This window comes from Camelus bactrianus, chromosome 12 (genome assembly GCF_048773025.1).
Source record: "Camelus bactrianus isolate YW-2024 breed Bactrian camel chromosome 12, ASM4877302v1, whole genome shotgun sequence".
In the NCBI taxonomy this organism is placed as follows: domain Eukaryota; kingdom Metazoa; phylum Chordata; class Mammalia; order Artiodactyla; family Camelidae; genus Camelus; species Camelus bactrianus.
In genome coordinates this window covers 12,115,037-12,129,084 of record NC_133550.1, presented here as the reverse complement: position 1 = coordinate 12,129,084, position 14,048 = coordinate 12,115,037, and the positions used below count along the sequence as shown (strand labels likewise).

Here is a 14,048-nt window from a genome sequence, read left to right as displayed (position 1 = left end):
TCTTTGAGCTTCTGCATTTTGGCAGTTTTTATTTCCTCCAGCTTTTGTGTATTTGTCATAGCATAGAAATGCTTTGTATTTCAGTACTTGATGTCAGACATTAAGGATCTGTGTTACAGGCAGTGTTAAAGTGCTGGGAGGATACAAAGATTAAGCCTTCAGGTAATTGCTGTGCTCAGGGAGCTTACGTCACAGGCTAGGCCTCCAGACAAACATTAAACAAAAATCTTGGAAAGTGTAGTAATAGATATACATAGGGTATTGTGGGGATTTAGAAGGGAAAACAACCTTTTTTCCTTCCTCCGTTTAAGTATATGACTGTTGCAAGTGATACTCAAAACCATTTTCTTGAAATGCTGCAACTGGAAAATCCTACTTTCTAGGAGCTGTGGGCATAACAGCATTTAGTATTCAGCTCTGTTTTGTTATGTTTCAGAAGTATAACTTAGGTTCTGGTCCTGTTGAGGGAATACAGTTTCCTCATAGCCCTAGATTTTTCCACATTGGGAGGTATGTGTGAACCTTCTGTACTTTAAAAAAATTAAACTTATTGTCCTTTCTCTGGAGCATGCCAGAGGCATCATTATGACTGATAAGTAGTATAGTTCTTAACTTTAGGATAAAACTTAAAATTTTCAAAAACCCTTCTATTTTTATTCTTACTCTCTCAAAAAATCTTTGTATGTCACTTCTAGAAGTTGAAGATTCATTAAGGAATTTGTTTGCTTACTGCCAGCCATTAGGCTATAGCATTAAGAAAGTGCAACATGGTGGATGGGGTAGAGCACATGCCTAGCATGCAGGAGGAGATCCCAGGCTCAATTCCCAGTACTTCCAACTAAGAAAAGAAAGTAACATGATTTCTGATTTCATTCTGTCCCAAGGTACTTAACAATTTTTAAAAGTCTATTTTGTGTTCAAACACTTGAATGGAATTTCATTAACCCCTTACTGCTCAGTCAAGTATGAAGCCTTGTGTATGTTATCTGAGTCCTCTGACTGGAGTATTTCATGCCAGGTGATGAATTGACGGGCCAGAACTTCAGGAGAACTATTTGTCTTTGGATCTCAAATCTGGAATCTGAAGGAAGAAGGGAAGGTGATGAGTTGCTATAAGTAGTATGACGGTTTTATTTACCAATTCAGTTTTGTGCCAGTGTTAATTTTTTCTGTTAAGCAGGAATGATTTTGACAAGAAACGAGTGATAGTGAACTTTACTTGTTTGCTAACATCAAATGCTGTTCCCCATGGCTCACCCAGCATTATGCCAACCCTTGAGAACAATATAGGCTGGGAAGGAATGGGGAAGCAGGTACCTGTCTAAGGCCTACTCTTAACTCCTAAATTTTATCCTCATACCCCTTTAGGGTCTGTGGGCTTAATTTAAACATTAACCACAGTTGATCATTAGTTGGTAGTCTCTTCTAGAAGAGTGAAGGATGTATATCACTACTAAAGCTCCAGCCCTTAGTACAGCACCCGATGTGTTGACTCAGTACATACTTGTTGAATTATTACATCTTGTATGGGTAATGTTTCACCAGTGGGTCTGGATGTAAGGAAAAGTTAGTGTGGTAATTCAGAGTAAAGTGTAAAAGGGTAAACTTAGGCAGTGGCGACGGGAACTGGAGAGAGATTCCACAGGTGTCAAATACGATCTGGTGACAAAGTGAAAACCAAATCGTATTGCTTGTTTACAAGTTATAGTAATATCAGCCTGGATAACTTCATTGTGAATGTGAAAAACCTATCCAGAACTATAACCTAAATTTCTTAGCTTCAAGTCCAATGACTTTGACTTCCATACTCTCCTTAGCACCCCATTCCCATGGCTGTATCTCATGAGAACTTCGAGAGGTAGAGCTGTAAAGCTGCTTCCACAAGTAATGGTCTCCATGAGGAGTATACCTGTCACTCAACCATTGTTCTTTATTTTTTCTGTTCTCACAACTAATTAGACTCAGCTCTAGTCCCTGTTTCTATAGTCCTGTGACTATAGTACCACCTTGATGGTTCTTGGACACTCAAAATAACGGAACTGTTGATTCATAAGTCCCAACCCCAAGATAGGCTTTAATATAGTAGGTGATGTGGGGCCCAGGAATTTGCCATTTAACAGATAACGAGATCAGCCATCAACGTGTGATCCTGGGGTAGCCGCATCAGTCTCACCTAGGAACTTGTTAGATAAAACTTACTAAAAAGAAGCTTGAGAAGATAAGAGTCCAGTGATCTGTCTTAAGCCCTCTACGTGATTCTGATGTGTGCCAAAGTTATAACATGCTCTTTTAGATCTAAAGTGCAGATTCTGAATCAGTTGGTCCTACTGAGATACCAGCCCTGTTCACTGTGACTTTGTGTGGAATATTCTATCTCTCCATTGCCTGATACAGTAGTGGCTGGTCACATAGAGCCATGGTGGATCTGGAATGTGGCTAGTGTGACTGAACACTGAATTTTATTTAATCTTAACTGATTTTAACCCCTAGTGATTACCATAGTAGATAATGCAGATTTAGGTGATTCTGATGCAGGTGTTACCGAAAACAAATTCTTACCAAATGATAGAGGGGAATCTTTCCTAGCATGATACAAAATCTAGAAGCTACAAGGAAGGGTAAACAAATATGACATTAAAAATTACATAGGTCAAAAGATAACCATTAGGTTAAAAGGTAAGTGACATACTTAAATGAAAAAAACAAAGCAGTTTTGAAGAGCACTTAATCATGACAAGCCAATTTTTTAAAATGGGCAAAAGTAGGGACAAGTAATTCACTGAAGAAACATGAATTGCCAATGAACATGAAAGTATTCCTTAGAAATTAGAGAAATACGAATTCAGTCAATGAAGTAATTTCATACGTTTAATATTAGCGGCTTTAAAAGTTTTGGCAAGGATTCTGGGAACCTGGTAAATTATCAAGATGTTTTAGAAGGCCACTTGGCAGAATCTCATTTAAATGACAAAGGTTTTTTTCCCCATTAATTTTTGTCTTTTTTTTAACGACGAAGTTTTAAGCCAACATTTTATTCCTAGGAATCTATTAAAGAAGTACTAGATGGCAGACATAGATGTGTATGAAATTTCCTTTTTTTTTTCATGCAGTACTGCATATAATAGCCATTTGAAACAATCCAAATAACCATTAATGGAGTGAAATATTATTACATATTTTCATGGCATAATGTGTAGCCACTTTCAATAAAGTAAAATGTACTGACACAAAGTTCTCCAGAATATAGGAGATCAGAAAACAAATTTTCTGTAGTGTGCTTCCATTGAGGTTTTTAAGAGGAGAGGGGAATAGTTCAGTGGTAGAGTGCATGCTTAGCATGCCTGAGGTCCTGGGTTCAAACCCCAGTACCTCTGTTTAAATTAAATTAAATTAAATTAAATTAAATTAAATTAAATTAAATTAAATAAATAAATAAATAAATAAATAAATAAATAAATAAATAAATAAATAAATAAATGTAACTTCTATGTACATGGAATGGGTAGAAAGTGAATGGGATATATGCAAAGCAGTTTTTTTGGGGGGGTGGGGGAGGTAATTACGTTTGTTCTTTAATGGAGGTACCAGGGATTGAACCCAGACCTCATGCATGCTACACATGCACTCTACCACGGAGCTATTTCCCACCCTCTGCAAAGTGTTTTTCAGTGGTTATTTCTGGGAGTGAGATTTGGGTAGTGATGAAAGGGTTTATTCTCATCCTGTATACTTAGAACTTGTGTATTACTTGTGTTTTTTAAAAAACCCACAAAAACCAAAGTTGTGATCTGACAAGAGAATGTTGGATTCTTGAGGTCAAACTTGAGCAGGATACTTAAGTGAAAGGTCCATGTGAAACTAGTAGGAATTGAAGAGATTAAAAAACTCTGAAGCTAGGGTATTTATTGGATTATTTTTGTGGAATTTCAAATCACCCAAGATGATTGTCAAGAAATACAGTAGAGACAAAGACATTTTATCATTTACTAGAGTATTGAAAGAATATGGGGCATAACCATTACAGATGGTAGTAAAATAAGGAGATGGTGGAAAATGCTATTTTTACATTAAAATTGGTAAAGTTTTCAGTCATAAATTGTGGGGTTAGTCATTTGGAATTAACTTCAGGTAAGAAACCAGATTAGGTCTTTGTGGTCTCTATTTTCCCATGAAAAGTAACTTGTGTTTTACATGAAACACTACTTGGGCTATCTGAAAATAAAGAAATATGAAGTGGGACCAAAACATGTCAGAAGGCTGAAATTAAATGACATTTATTCAGAAAGGCTGTTAAGGCCTATCTCAACCCAAGCTAATCATGTTTATTTACTTTTATTTTAGACAGTACTGCAGGTTTAGCAGGTTATCTGATTTCAGATAGAGGACTGACGGTTGCTAAGGTCAAACACTGACAGCAAAGGAGTTAGAAAATTTAAAAATTTACACACGAGCATAGTAGAGAAAGCTCTATATATCCACCTCAGTTAACACTGAAAACATTTAGCATTGCGATGTGATACAAAGATTTGCTTAATGATAACCCAACTGTCTAGAAAAAGTTGAATTTCCTGATAATGTGCTAAAAAGATGTGCAATACATTTCAAAAAGTGATGAGCCAGAGTTATGTGAAAATTTATGTAGAAATCTTTACTTTTACACCTGGATTAAGTAAATTGTCAGTTTAAATGTGCTTGACGGTTAATAAAGTTTTGGCCAAGACCAAAATTGATGATACAAAACCAAAGGATCTTAACACTAAGTCAATAGTAAAAATACTAGCCAACACAAATACAGTGCTAACTATGTGCCAGGCATTGTTTTAAGTGCTTCTTTCATATTTTAATCTACTTAGTTTTTGAAACAATTCTATGAGATTATCCCCATTCTATCACCTCCTATAATGAGAACGGTATGTACAGTGATTTTAAATAACATGCCCAATGACATCTACTAAGTGGCAAAAAAAAAAAAAAAAAAAGATTTTAAACCCAGTCTGGCTCCAGTGGCGGTACTCTTAAGGAGTATCCTTTCCTATTTACAGAAACTTCAACTGTAACAGTTGCGGGAGGCAAATGAAATAGATCCCTCTTATATATGTCCCTATTAAATGGGATGCTGCCCAGTATAATGGGAAGAGCACAGATCACAAAACAAAAATGTATATCCTGTGTTACACTGCAGCCCACTGAACTCACCTTTGACCCCCACATCTCTATGAAATAAATTCCTAATTGCCAAGCCCAATTAGTTCTGCTCAGGCCCTATTTTATAGAATGTTTATGTGATTGATTCTATTGACCACTTTGATTCTTAACACTGTTCTTTGGTCCTCTCCTTATTCCTCTGCTGCTTCCTTTTGCTAGTTTCTTTTTGCCTGCTCCATACATGATGCAGTTTTCTTGAGTTCTTTCCCTCTTACTAGGCAAGATAACCATAGGCATTTCAAAATTTAACATTCTCTTCTATTTCTGTTTTCTCCTTTAAATTATTTGATAGTTCTACGCTACCAAACAGTAGGAAAGTTTCACAAACATGCAGAAAAATGAGAACAAATGTTGGCTGGTAGGAGAAAGTCTGGTGAAGTTGCTCCATGCTGAACTACTCCCATTGGCCATGTTTGTTTTAGGATTAAGGGTCTCATCCATCCTGCCCCCAAACAGCTTTGAATAAAATCAATACTAAAGACAGGATACCCTGTTTATTTTATGATTTTCCATGCTCAAGGACCACACACGTACCTCTCCCCAGCCTCCACTCCCATCCAAGGCTGGTTCCTGCTCCTCTCTCTACACTCATTTCTTTACTCTCTCCTCTCTTTTTGCCTTCCTCACCTGCAGTTCCACAAAAAGAACATGCTGTTTAATGCAAATGTGTGCTTGGAATAGTCTTCCCTTCCTACTTTACCCTAGGAATGTCTGCTTGCCTTTCGCAACAGTTCTATCAGCCTCCTCCGCTTTGAGGCAATTCCTCCTACATTTCTGGGTGACCCAAACGTATCCCCTCCTCCTTCGTGCATCCACTTTATCCTATACTAACCAGAACCCATCACACTTTACTGCATTTTTTGCTCATCTGTCTCTTTTAAAGTGAGGTCCTAAGTCTTACTTATCTTTGGCGCCTCAGTGCCTAGCACACATTTGTTAAACGACTGGTTACATTAGTTTCTTACATTGTAGCTTTAACTGATATAAATTCTGTCCAGATTCCTGACCTACTGAGTTGTCTGGAAGCTTCCAAAATCATTACTGCGAAGAAAAAAACAAAAAACAAAAAACCCGTGTTTGACTTTAGAGAAGGCTCCTGACTTAGCCAAGGTCACCGTCGGTGGTGTTTCACGGCACTACCACTTCCCTAACCCCGCCCCTGAGACTCTCACCTAGCTCAAGGTCCTTTCTAAGGAGTGAGCCCAAGGACAGCCAAAGACAGACCACATGCTTCCCCGCAGGAACTCGGCCCCTTTCCTAAACGCAGTTCCGCCAAGTACTCTCTCCAATTGACATTTCTGCTGTCCAATTATGTTTCGAGACTCTGAGGGTTGCACCTAACCAGACACTGTCCAATAAAAAAAGGACTTCAGATTAGCACAAATTTTGGCCAATGGTTGAGAAGATGAGAGATTATTAGCTTGTAGAAGCAGCGCTGACAGTAATGAGCAGCAAGCTCATCCAATAGACATGCCTCCTGCAGAGTAGGCCTCGCCCCCTCAGCTGCGGTGAATTGGCGGCCGGACAAGCTGCAGCGCTCAGTCTCCACCCGGGCTCCGCCATGTTGGGACTTGTGGGTCGTGTGGCCGCTGCCTCGGCCTCCGGGGCCCTGCGGGGACTCAGCCCTTCAGCGCCGCTACCCCAAGCCCAGCTCTTACTGCGGGCCGCACCGGCAGCGCTCCAGCCTGGTGAGTGCCTTGCTCTAGGAGCTGGGTTTGTTTCTGCCGCCCATGACCTTGAGACGGGGGCCTTAGTCTCTCAGGCCTAAGGGATCTGTTGGTGCTAGAAGGACGCCAGGGCCAGCGCCGTGCCCTCCAGCTGCGGGAGAACAAGAACGAGAACGATCGGATTCCGTCTCATTTTGCAAAAGGGGTGCTGTGTGACGGAAAAGTGTGGGCAGGTGCATTGACCTTCCCGCGGAATTGGGGCACCGAGCTCTCGCATAATGGGGTTTTGTGGAAGAAGATAGGAAGATGGTGCAGCCGCTTTCTCCGCTCCAGCGCGGCCCTCCCCCTGGACACGCCTTCCGTGCCAGCGGGGGAGGCCGGGCCTGGCCTGAATTCACCAGTCCTTGTGAGTGAAGTTGGGGCTTCCGATAACCTTTAACTGCTCTAATCTCAACTCCTCCCAATATCTTTTTTGTCTGTTAGCCAGAGACTATGCCGCTCAAACATCTCCGTCGCCAAAGGCAGGCGCCGCCACAGGGCACATCGTGGCGGTCATTGGTGCAGTGGTGGACGTCCAGTTTGATGAGGGACTGCCACCCATCCTAAATGCCTTGGAAGTGCAAGGCAGGGAGACCAGGCTGGTTTTGGAGGTGGCCCAGCATTTGGGTAAGTAGAATTTGTTAGGAATAGTGAAGATATTTTTTGGCCCAAGTATCCCCAAAAAACCAGGTTGTCTTCCTTCTGTGATGATTTTATCAAAATGACTTTCGTTCTTCTGAGTTTGCTGAAGCCATATTTCGATACTGAGAAGGAGTCTTGGTTGACTTAGGTATTTCTTGCCAGCTACATTTCATTTAATGTCATGAAGCCAGTTTGTCTTTATGGATAACCCTGCAATGCCTGTATCTGACAGGTGAGAGCACAGTAAGGACCATTGCCATGGATGGTACAGAAGGCTTGGTTAGAGGCCAGAAAGTCCTGGATTCTGGTGCACCAATCAGAATTCCTGTTGGCCCTGAGACCTTGGGCAGAATCATGAATGTCATTGGAGAACCTATTGATGAGAGAGGTCCCATCAAAACCAAACAGTAAGTGTCCTTGTTGCATCTACACACAAAGAAACTTTTTCCTAGTTTTATACATTAAGGTGACAACCTCTAGTATAGCAGAATTTTCCTGCAGAGACTACTTAAAGTGCTGATACATTCTATTAAAACCACACAATGCAGTTTCTTTTGAAGTAAATTAAGGATGCAGAAGTTATGATTTAAAAACAACAAAAAACTGCTACTTAGGGCCCAAGTTCATTATTTAGAATTTTAATACCAATGGCTATTGGTATGTGAAGAAGTCCTATTAGGTTAAGGGTCAGTAAAAGGAAAACCTTATGACAGTGAAAGTTGTCAGAGAATGGGATTATTACTTCTTGAGATAATAAAGTCAGTCCCCTTTATTGCAGAATGTTGGGCTAGATGCTTGGTGACAATTTGTCTAGAAAGTTATATAAGAGATAAGCTGAGTAAAGAGTTAGACTTGAGAAATGAGAGGAACCTTTCAATAAGATGAATAGACACTGATCTTACCTTCTACCTTTACAGATTTGCTGCTATTCATGCTGAGGCTCCAGAATTCGTGGAAATGAGTGTTGAGCAGGAAATTCTGGTTACTGGTATCAAGGTTGTGGATCTCCTGGCTCCCTATGCCAAGGGTGGCAAAATTGGTATGTTAGTGGTGGGTGCATATTTTCTAAACCTAACGTGGGAAAAAAATCCTACCATGTTAGGAGTGGGTACTGAGATCTGTCCCTCACTGATGAGTAGCTTCTGACTTTCGTTCTTCTGAGTTTGCTGAAGCCAGATGCCATTCCTGAGAAGGGAAAAGATGGAAAGAAACAAAAAGAAATTTTAAGTTTTTTTATTTGGGAACATAGAATTCCTAAACATTCTTATTTTCTCAACCTCTCTTAGGACTCTTTGGTGGTGCTGGAGTTGGCAAAACGGTACTGATCATGGAATTAATCAACAATGTCGCCAAAGCCCATGGTGGTTACTCTGTGTTTGCTGGGGTTGGTGAGAGGACCCGTGAGGGCAATGACTTATACCATGAAATGATTGAGTCTGGTGTCATCAACTTAAAAGATGCTACCTCCAAGGTGAGCACTGAGGTGACTGGTGTTCCATATAGTAGTGCCAAGAAACTGTAGCAGTTAACTGTGTTACTAGCTGAAGCCATGCTTTGTATTTTCATTTTAGTGTCCCAGGACCTACAAAGGAAATTTTTGGTAGTGTTTTCCCCCCAACTTCTAATACACTAATGTATTTTTTTTCCCTATTTGTTTCTAGTCTTTGTTTTTTGGTAGATAGTCCCGTCATTTGAAACCTAACTTTGGTGAGGGGAGTTGAAGGTGGTTCATATGTCTCAGATAACCCTATTTTGTGCCTTTGACTTATTTACAGTTAATTTCATTTCTACTATAGGTATTTTGCCTCAGTAATATACGAAATTATCTTTTATGTTGTTTTGAATTGCATCTCTAAAAGGGAAAAGAAATTTTTGAATAAAAGCAGTCACAAGTGACACTTTCTGAGAAGGAGCATTTTTTGGTTGTTTTTCTGATTTGGGGACTTTGGGTATATTGCTTTCATATTCCTTGGCCAGGATTTCTGATTGTGGATTATTGCTGCAGGTGGCGCTGGTATACGGTCAAATGAATGAACCACCTGGTGCTAGAGCCCGGGTAGCTCTGACTGGACTAACTGTAGCTGAATACTTCAGAGACCAAGAAGGTCAAGATGTACTCCTGTTCATTGATAACATTTTTCGCTTCACCCAGGCTGGCTCAGAGGTAAGAGACGGCTTGAGGATGTGGTCCATTTGACCTTTCTGTGGAATGATGCAGATGAGGCTAAAGATGTTCTTACTCTTTCTTTTTTTCAGGTGTCTGCTTTATTGGGCAGAATCCCTTCTGCTGTGGGTTATCAGCCTACCCTGGCCACTGATATGGGTACTATGCAGGAAAGAATCACCACCACCAAAAAGGGATCTATCACCTCTGTACAGGTAAGAACAATTAAATGGATGAAAATAATTTGTATAAAGGCACATACAGAGAAGTATAAAACCTAGTTACTTATATCTCAAAAGGTTTTCAACTGGGTTCATGAGCTCCCTGATACATTGTGTAAAATTCTGTCTGTGCATGTTAAAGACCCTAAAAGATTAAGAAACCCCTTGTCTTTAACTAATTGAAGGTATCCATGTAAATGTAGATCATGAAGTCGTGGTTTCTAGCGTGAGGGGGAGTCTGAAGTTGCATGGAAACTGAGCATTAAATATGACTACTATATATTTTCAAAAACATAGATAGTATATATAATAAAATTATCTAAAAATTTGTCTGAATTATATTAACTTTAATGGTTCACTTTCCTGGTAAACTATTACAATACCACCAGGTTTTTTGTTTTTTACTCTAACAGTGAGTATCACTACCATAGAATTAAAATGTAGAATGAAGAACAAAAGGAATAACAATGAAAATTCTTTAATCACAACTTGGAGGGATCGGATAATCTGTAAGCTTACTCAGCAGCTTTTAGGGATGGTAAGAGTCCACCTTCTTTGAAGTGGATTCTTAAATGGGAGGAAGATAGAGTGGATGATGAGAGGTCAGAAAAGGGGATGGCTTTAGTAGAATTACTTGACTTCCTGCTGCTCTACATGAGTTCTTGGCTCACTTTAGGCTATCTACGTGCCTGCTGATGACTTGACTGACCCTGCGCCTGCCACTACCTTTGCCCATTTGGATGCTACCACTGTGCTGTCCCGTGCTATTGCTGAGCTGGGCATCTATCCAGCTGTGGATCCTCTGGACTCCACCTCTCGCATCATGGACCCCAACATTGTTGGCAATGAGCATTATGAGGTTGCCCGTGGGGTGCAAAAGATCCTACAGGTGAGTATTGCAGGTGAGACCAGTGACCATAAAGTCATACAGAAGGAATTTGGGGACTATATTAGGACCAAATCTTGCCTGGCGACCTGTGATTTGCTTTAGAGCAAGGAAAGTTGAGACCAGCAGTTCCTAGTGACTGTTAATGAGGTCTTTTGGGTTTCTAGTTCTTTGGAATCCAGTTTTTTTCTAACACCTAACAGACTAAGAGTAGGGAGAACAAGACACTGATCTTAGCTGAGGGCCCTCATGACTCCCAAGTAACTAGTTTCAGTTATGAAGTTAGGTGAGGTGCTAAAATGCTTTGTACAAAGCTCATTGCAAATATAAAGTTGTATTAACCCTTAGGTTTTTGTCCAAATAAAGAAATGTAAATGCTTATTAGGGCTTCTCTTATCTTGTTTTCCTCATAGGACTACAAATCCCTCCAGGACATCATTGCCATCCTGGGTATGGATGAACTTTCTGAGGAAGATAAGTTGACTGTGTCCCGTGCACGGAAAATACAGCGTTTCTTGTCTCAGCCATTCCAGGTTGCTGAAGTCTTTACAGGTCATTTGGGGAAACTGGTCCCCCTGAAGGAGACCATCAAAGGATTCCAGCAGATTTTGGCAGGTAAGGTTTCAGGTATAAAGCTGAACATAAAATGGCAGAGAAGCCAAAATCCCTTAAATATTTGCTGTGCTGTGTTTCTATTCCAGCAACCATCAAGAAACACGTAAGTGCCTACTTACATAATTTTTATATAAAAATAGTTATTTCCCATCAGTTTTCTTTGGAAATACTCAACTTCTGAGAACGAGACACTGAGTGCTTGCAGTGCTAGCTACCCTTCTAAGTGAATTACAACATCCTTACAAGGAAGGCATTATTCTGTTTTACAAGTTAGGAAAGTTGAAGCACAGAAAATTTTAAATAATCCATCCCAATATACAGCTGAAGTAGAGAGCAAGAATTTGAACTCAAGTTATGTGACTCTGAACCATTCGTTCTTAATCTGTACTGCAGCATGTATTGTAAATTGGATTTTTAAGGGAAGTTTGTTAAGATTTTGAAGATGACTTTTCATTACATTCTGACTGGTGGCCTCAAGTGGTGTGGTATGTACCCACTACAGAAAATTGATATCCCTCTGCTTCTCACCAGTTGGGGTTTTTTTCCATATAGGTGAATATGACCATCTCCCAGAACAGGCCTTCTATATGGTGGGACCCATTGAAGAAGCTGTGGCAAAAGCTGATAAGCTGGCTGAAGAGCACTCGTGAGGGGGTCCTTTTGGCAAACTAAGCACTCATCCTCTGTGCTGTCTCTCCATGCCCCTAATCCAAAAATTGCAGTTTTTTTCCTGTAAGCCACATGAGAGCCTTGATTGAAGACATTGTGTGTTCTGTCTGAAGAATATTTAAGGTTTCCAATAAAATGTACATCCCTCAGCATCTGTCTTTTTTTCTTGGTCCTGACAACACAGCTAACATTGACATTTTTAACAATTTTAGGGTAGCCACAAGAAACAGCAGAAAATAGGCCATTTATGTTTGAAATGGGGTCATTGAAAAAGAAAAGCCATTGTCTTGGATTGATGAACAACTGCAGTCTTGTGAGGGGTTTCCTTTGGATGATGTGATCTTAATAGTAGGGCCTCAGTTTTGGTCCTTTTGTGTCATTGTTCAAAGCAAAAGGATTGTTTAGAAGAACATATTGGGGAAAATGGTTTGAAAATAATTGCTATTCTAAAAGAAGACAGGTTAATCACTGAATCAAACTTTTAGGAAATCTGAAGAATTAATACTGAAAAATGCAAAAATTGAGTCAAGAAGGCCCCCATCTATTACCACCTTCATTTTTTTTTCAGAAGGTGTTCCTAATTGCCTCCTGACTTATATTATGGGCAAGAGTTGTATGTTTGTGATTCCTTGAGACAGGGCAGGATATAAAGTACCATGAGGCCTATCCTGAGACCCAGTAAAATCCCTTTAAAAAAGTTGGAGAAAGTGTGTTAAAGGGACAAAGTAATTTTCAGGGTTGCTGGGCTTAGGTTTCTGAACTAAATAATGGAATTAGATAATTTCCCTTTCATTTTAGCCCACTAAAAGGTGAAGGATTATAAAGAATACTCAAAAGTACATCCACCCTTTCAGTTTCAAATACTTGCTAATAGTGCAAGGTTGGATTTGGTACTCTTTAAATATTCTTTTCTGGGTCCAGACCCGTCTCCCATTGCCCTCTGGTGGTAGGACTAGAGACTGCAAGAACTCTGATCTCACCATTTTGAAATCCATGAAGGCCATTTGCTGGGATGTGGTTCTTAGCTAATAACTGTTTACAAACCAGCTGGGGCTTTTGTCCTGAGGAGGAGTCTGAATCTATAAGCTCCACCCCGAGGCACTCAGGTTGGCTAGAAGCAGGGCAGGACAAACAGATCCCAATTCAGAGGCCCCTAGGGGCTGAAGGTTGGGGAGGGGCCTTGGGAGAGGCGCCAGGGGTGGAGTAGGGGCCTCTAAGTTTCCTCCCATCTGCCTATGACGTCCTTGGCACCAGTCTTCCCTGTGTCGTGATCTGGACAGAAGGTGGAGCCCCTGAGCCGCCTGTGCCTGGTAGTTTGCTCCCAGAAAAACCTGGATTTGGGGAAATGCTGTTATGGGGGTGGGGCACTTCCTCTAGGTTCTGACACAAGTGTGGGTGAGAAGTTGGTGCAGAAGGCCCCAGGGAATGGGTCAGCTCCTTCTGCTCTGTTTTCCCATGTCATCCAGATGCAGACCTGGGAACTGTGATCCTAAATGTCATTTCTCTGTCTCCCTCCCCCGACACACGTACGTCTCTCAGCATTCATCGAGAACCTTCTCCGTCTCATAAGCTGCAACTATTTATTTCCTTCCCCCTTCACCACTCTCTTCTTGTACCACACCACTGGAGTGTCAACACAGCTCTAACCTTCCTCCATGTTTCTCCTGGTTCTGCCGTGTCCTCACAGCCTCCTCCCTCTCTACCCAGAGAAAGCCCCGCCCTTCCCTCCTCCCTCCCCACCCCAGTCTGTCACACAGGGACATCACCCTACAGCAGTTCAGGCTGTGGTTCGCAGGAAGCATACATTGGCTTTTTGATTCGTGCTAGTTCCCAGCTCACAGTTTGGGAGGATCTAACACCAGCCTTCACGTGAAGGGGGAACCAAGGACAGTGAGGAGCTGGGTGGTCCCAGCCCTGGAGCCCTGCCAGCCTGACATGGG

At 41.0% G+C, this 14,048-nt stretch overlaps 2 protein-coding genes and 2 non-coding genes across 6 annotated transcripts in view; all 4 read left to right on the top strand.

Moving 5' to 3' along the window:
- The first annotated feature begins 6,732 nt into the window (after positions 1 to 6,732).
- ATP5F1B (ATP synthase F1 subunit beta) lies at positions 6,733 to 12,257 on the top strand. Its single transcript, XM_010963824.3, has 10 exons — positions 6,733 to 6,893; positions 7,356 to 7,538; positions 7,786 to 7,960; positions 8,471 to 8,592; positions 8,840 to 9,024; positions 9,559 to 9,717; positions 9,810 to 9,932; positions 10,615 to 10,827; positions 11,238 to 11,439; positions 11,992 to 12,257. The coding sequence occupies exons 1-10, from the start codon at positions 6,767 to 6,769 to the stop codon at positions 12,087 to 12,089; spliced, it is 1,587 nt and encodes a 528-aa protein (XP_010962126.1). The 5' UTR covers positions 6,733 to 6,766; the 3' UTR covers positions 12,090 to 12,257.
- LOC123619404 (small nucleolar RNA SNORD59) lies at positions 7,610 to 7,684 on the top strand. Its single transcript, XR_006728004.1, has one exon. It is a non-coding gene; the product is annotated as a small nucleolar RNA SNORD59 (small nucleolar RNA).
- Positions 8,677 to 8,747, top strand: LOC123619405 (small nucleolar RNA SNORD59). The gene has a single exon (XR_006728005.1). It is a non-coding gene; the product is annotated as a small nucleolar RNA SNORD59 (small nucleolar RNA).
- Positions 12,258 to 13,856: 1,599 nt separating the features above from the next.
- The window catches only part of BAZ2A (bromodomain adjacent to zinc finger domain 2A), a 32,996-nt gene continuing 32,804 nt past the window's right edge, over positions 13,857 to 14,048 (top strand). For 2 of the 3 annotated variants that reach the window (XM_045523285.2, XM_045523282.2), the window contains exon 1: positions 13,858 to 14,047. The gene's annotated coding sequence lies outside the window, so the exon portion shown is untranslated. Of the gene's footprint in view, position 14,048 lies in introns of all 3 variants that reach the window. The other variant, XM_074374690.1, reaches the window with a different exon arrangement.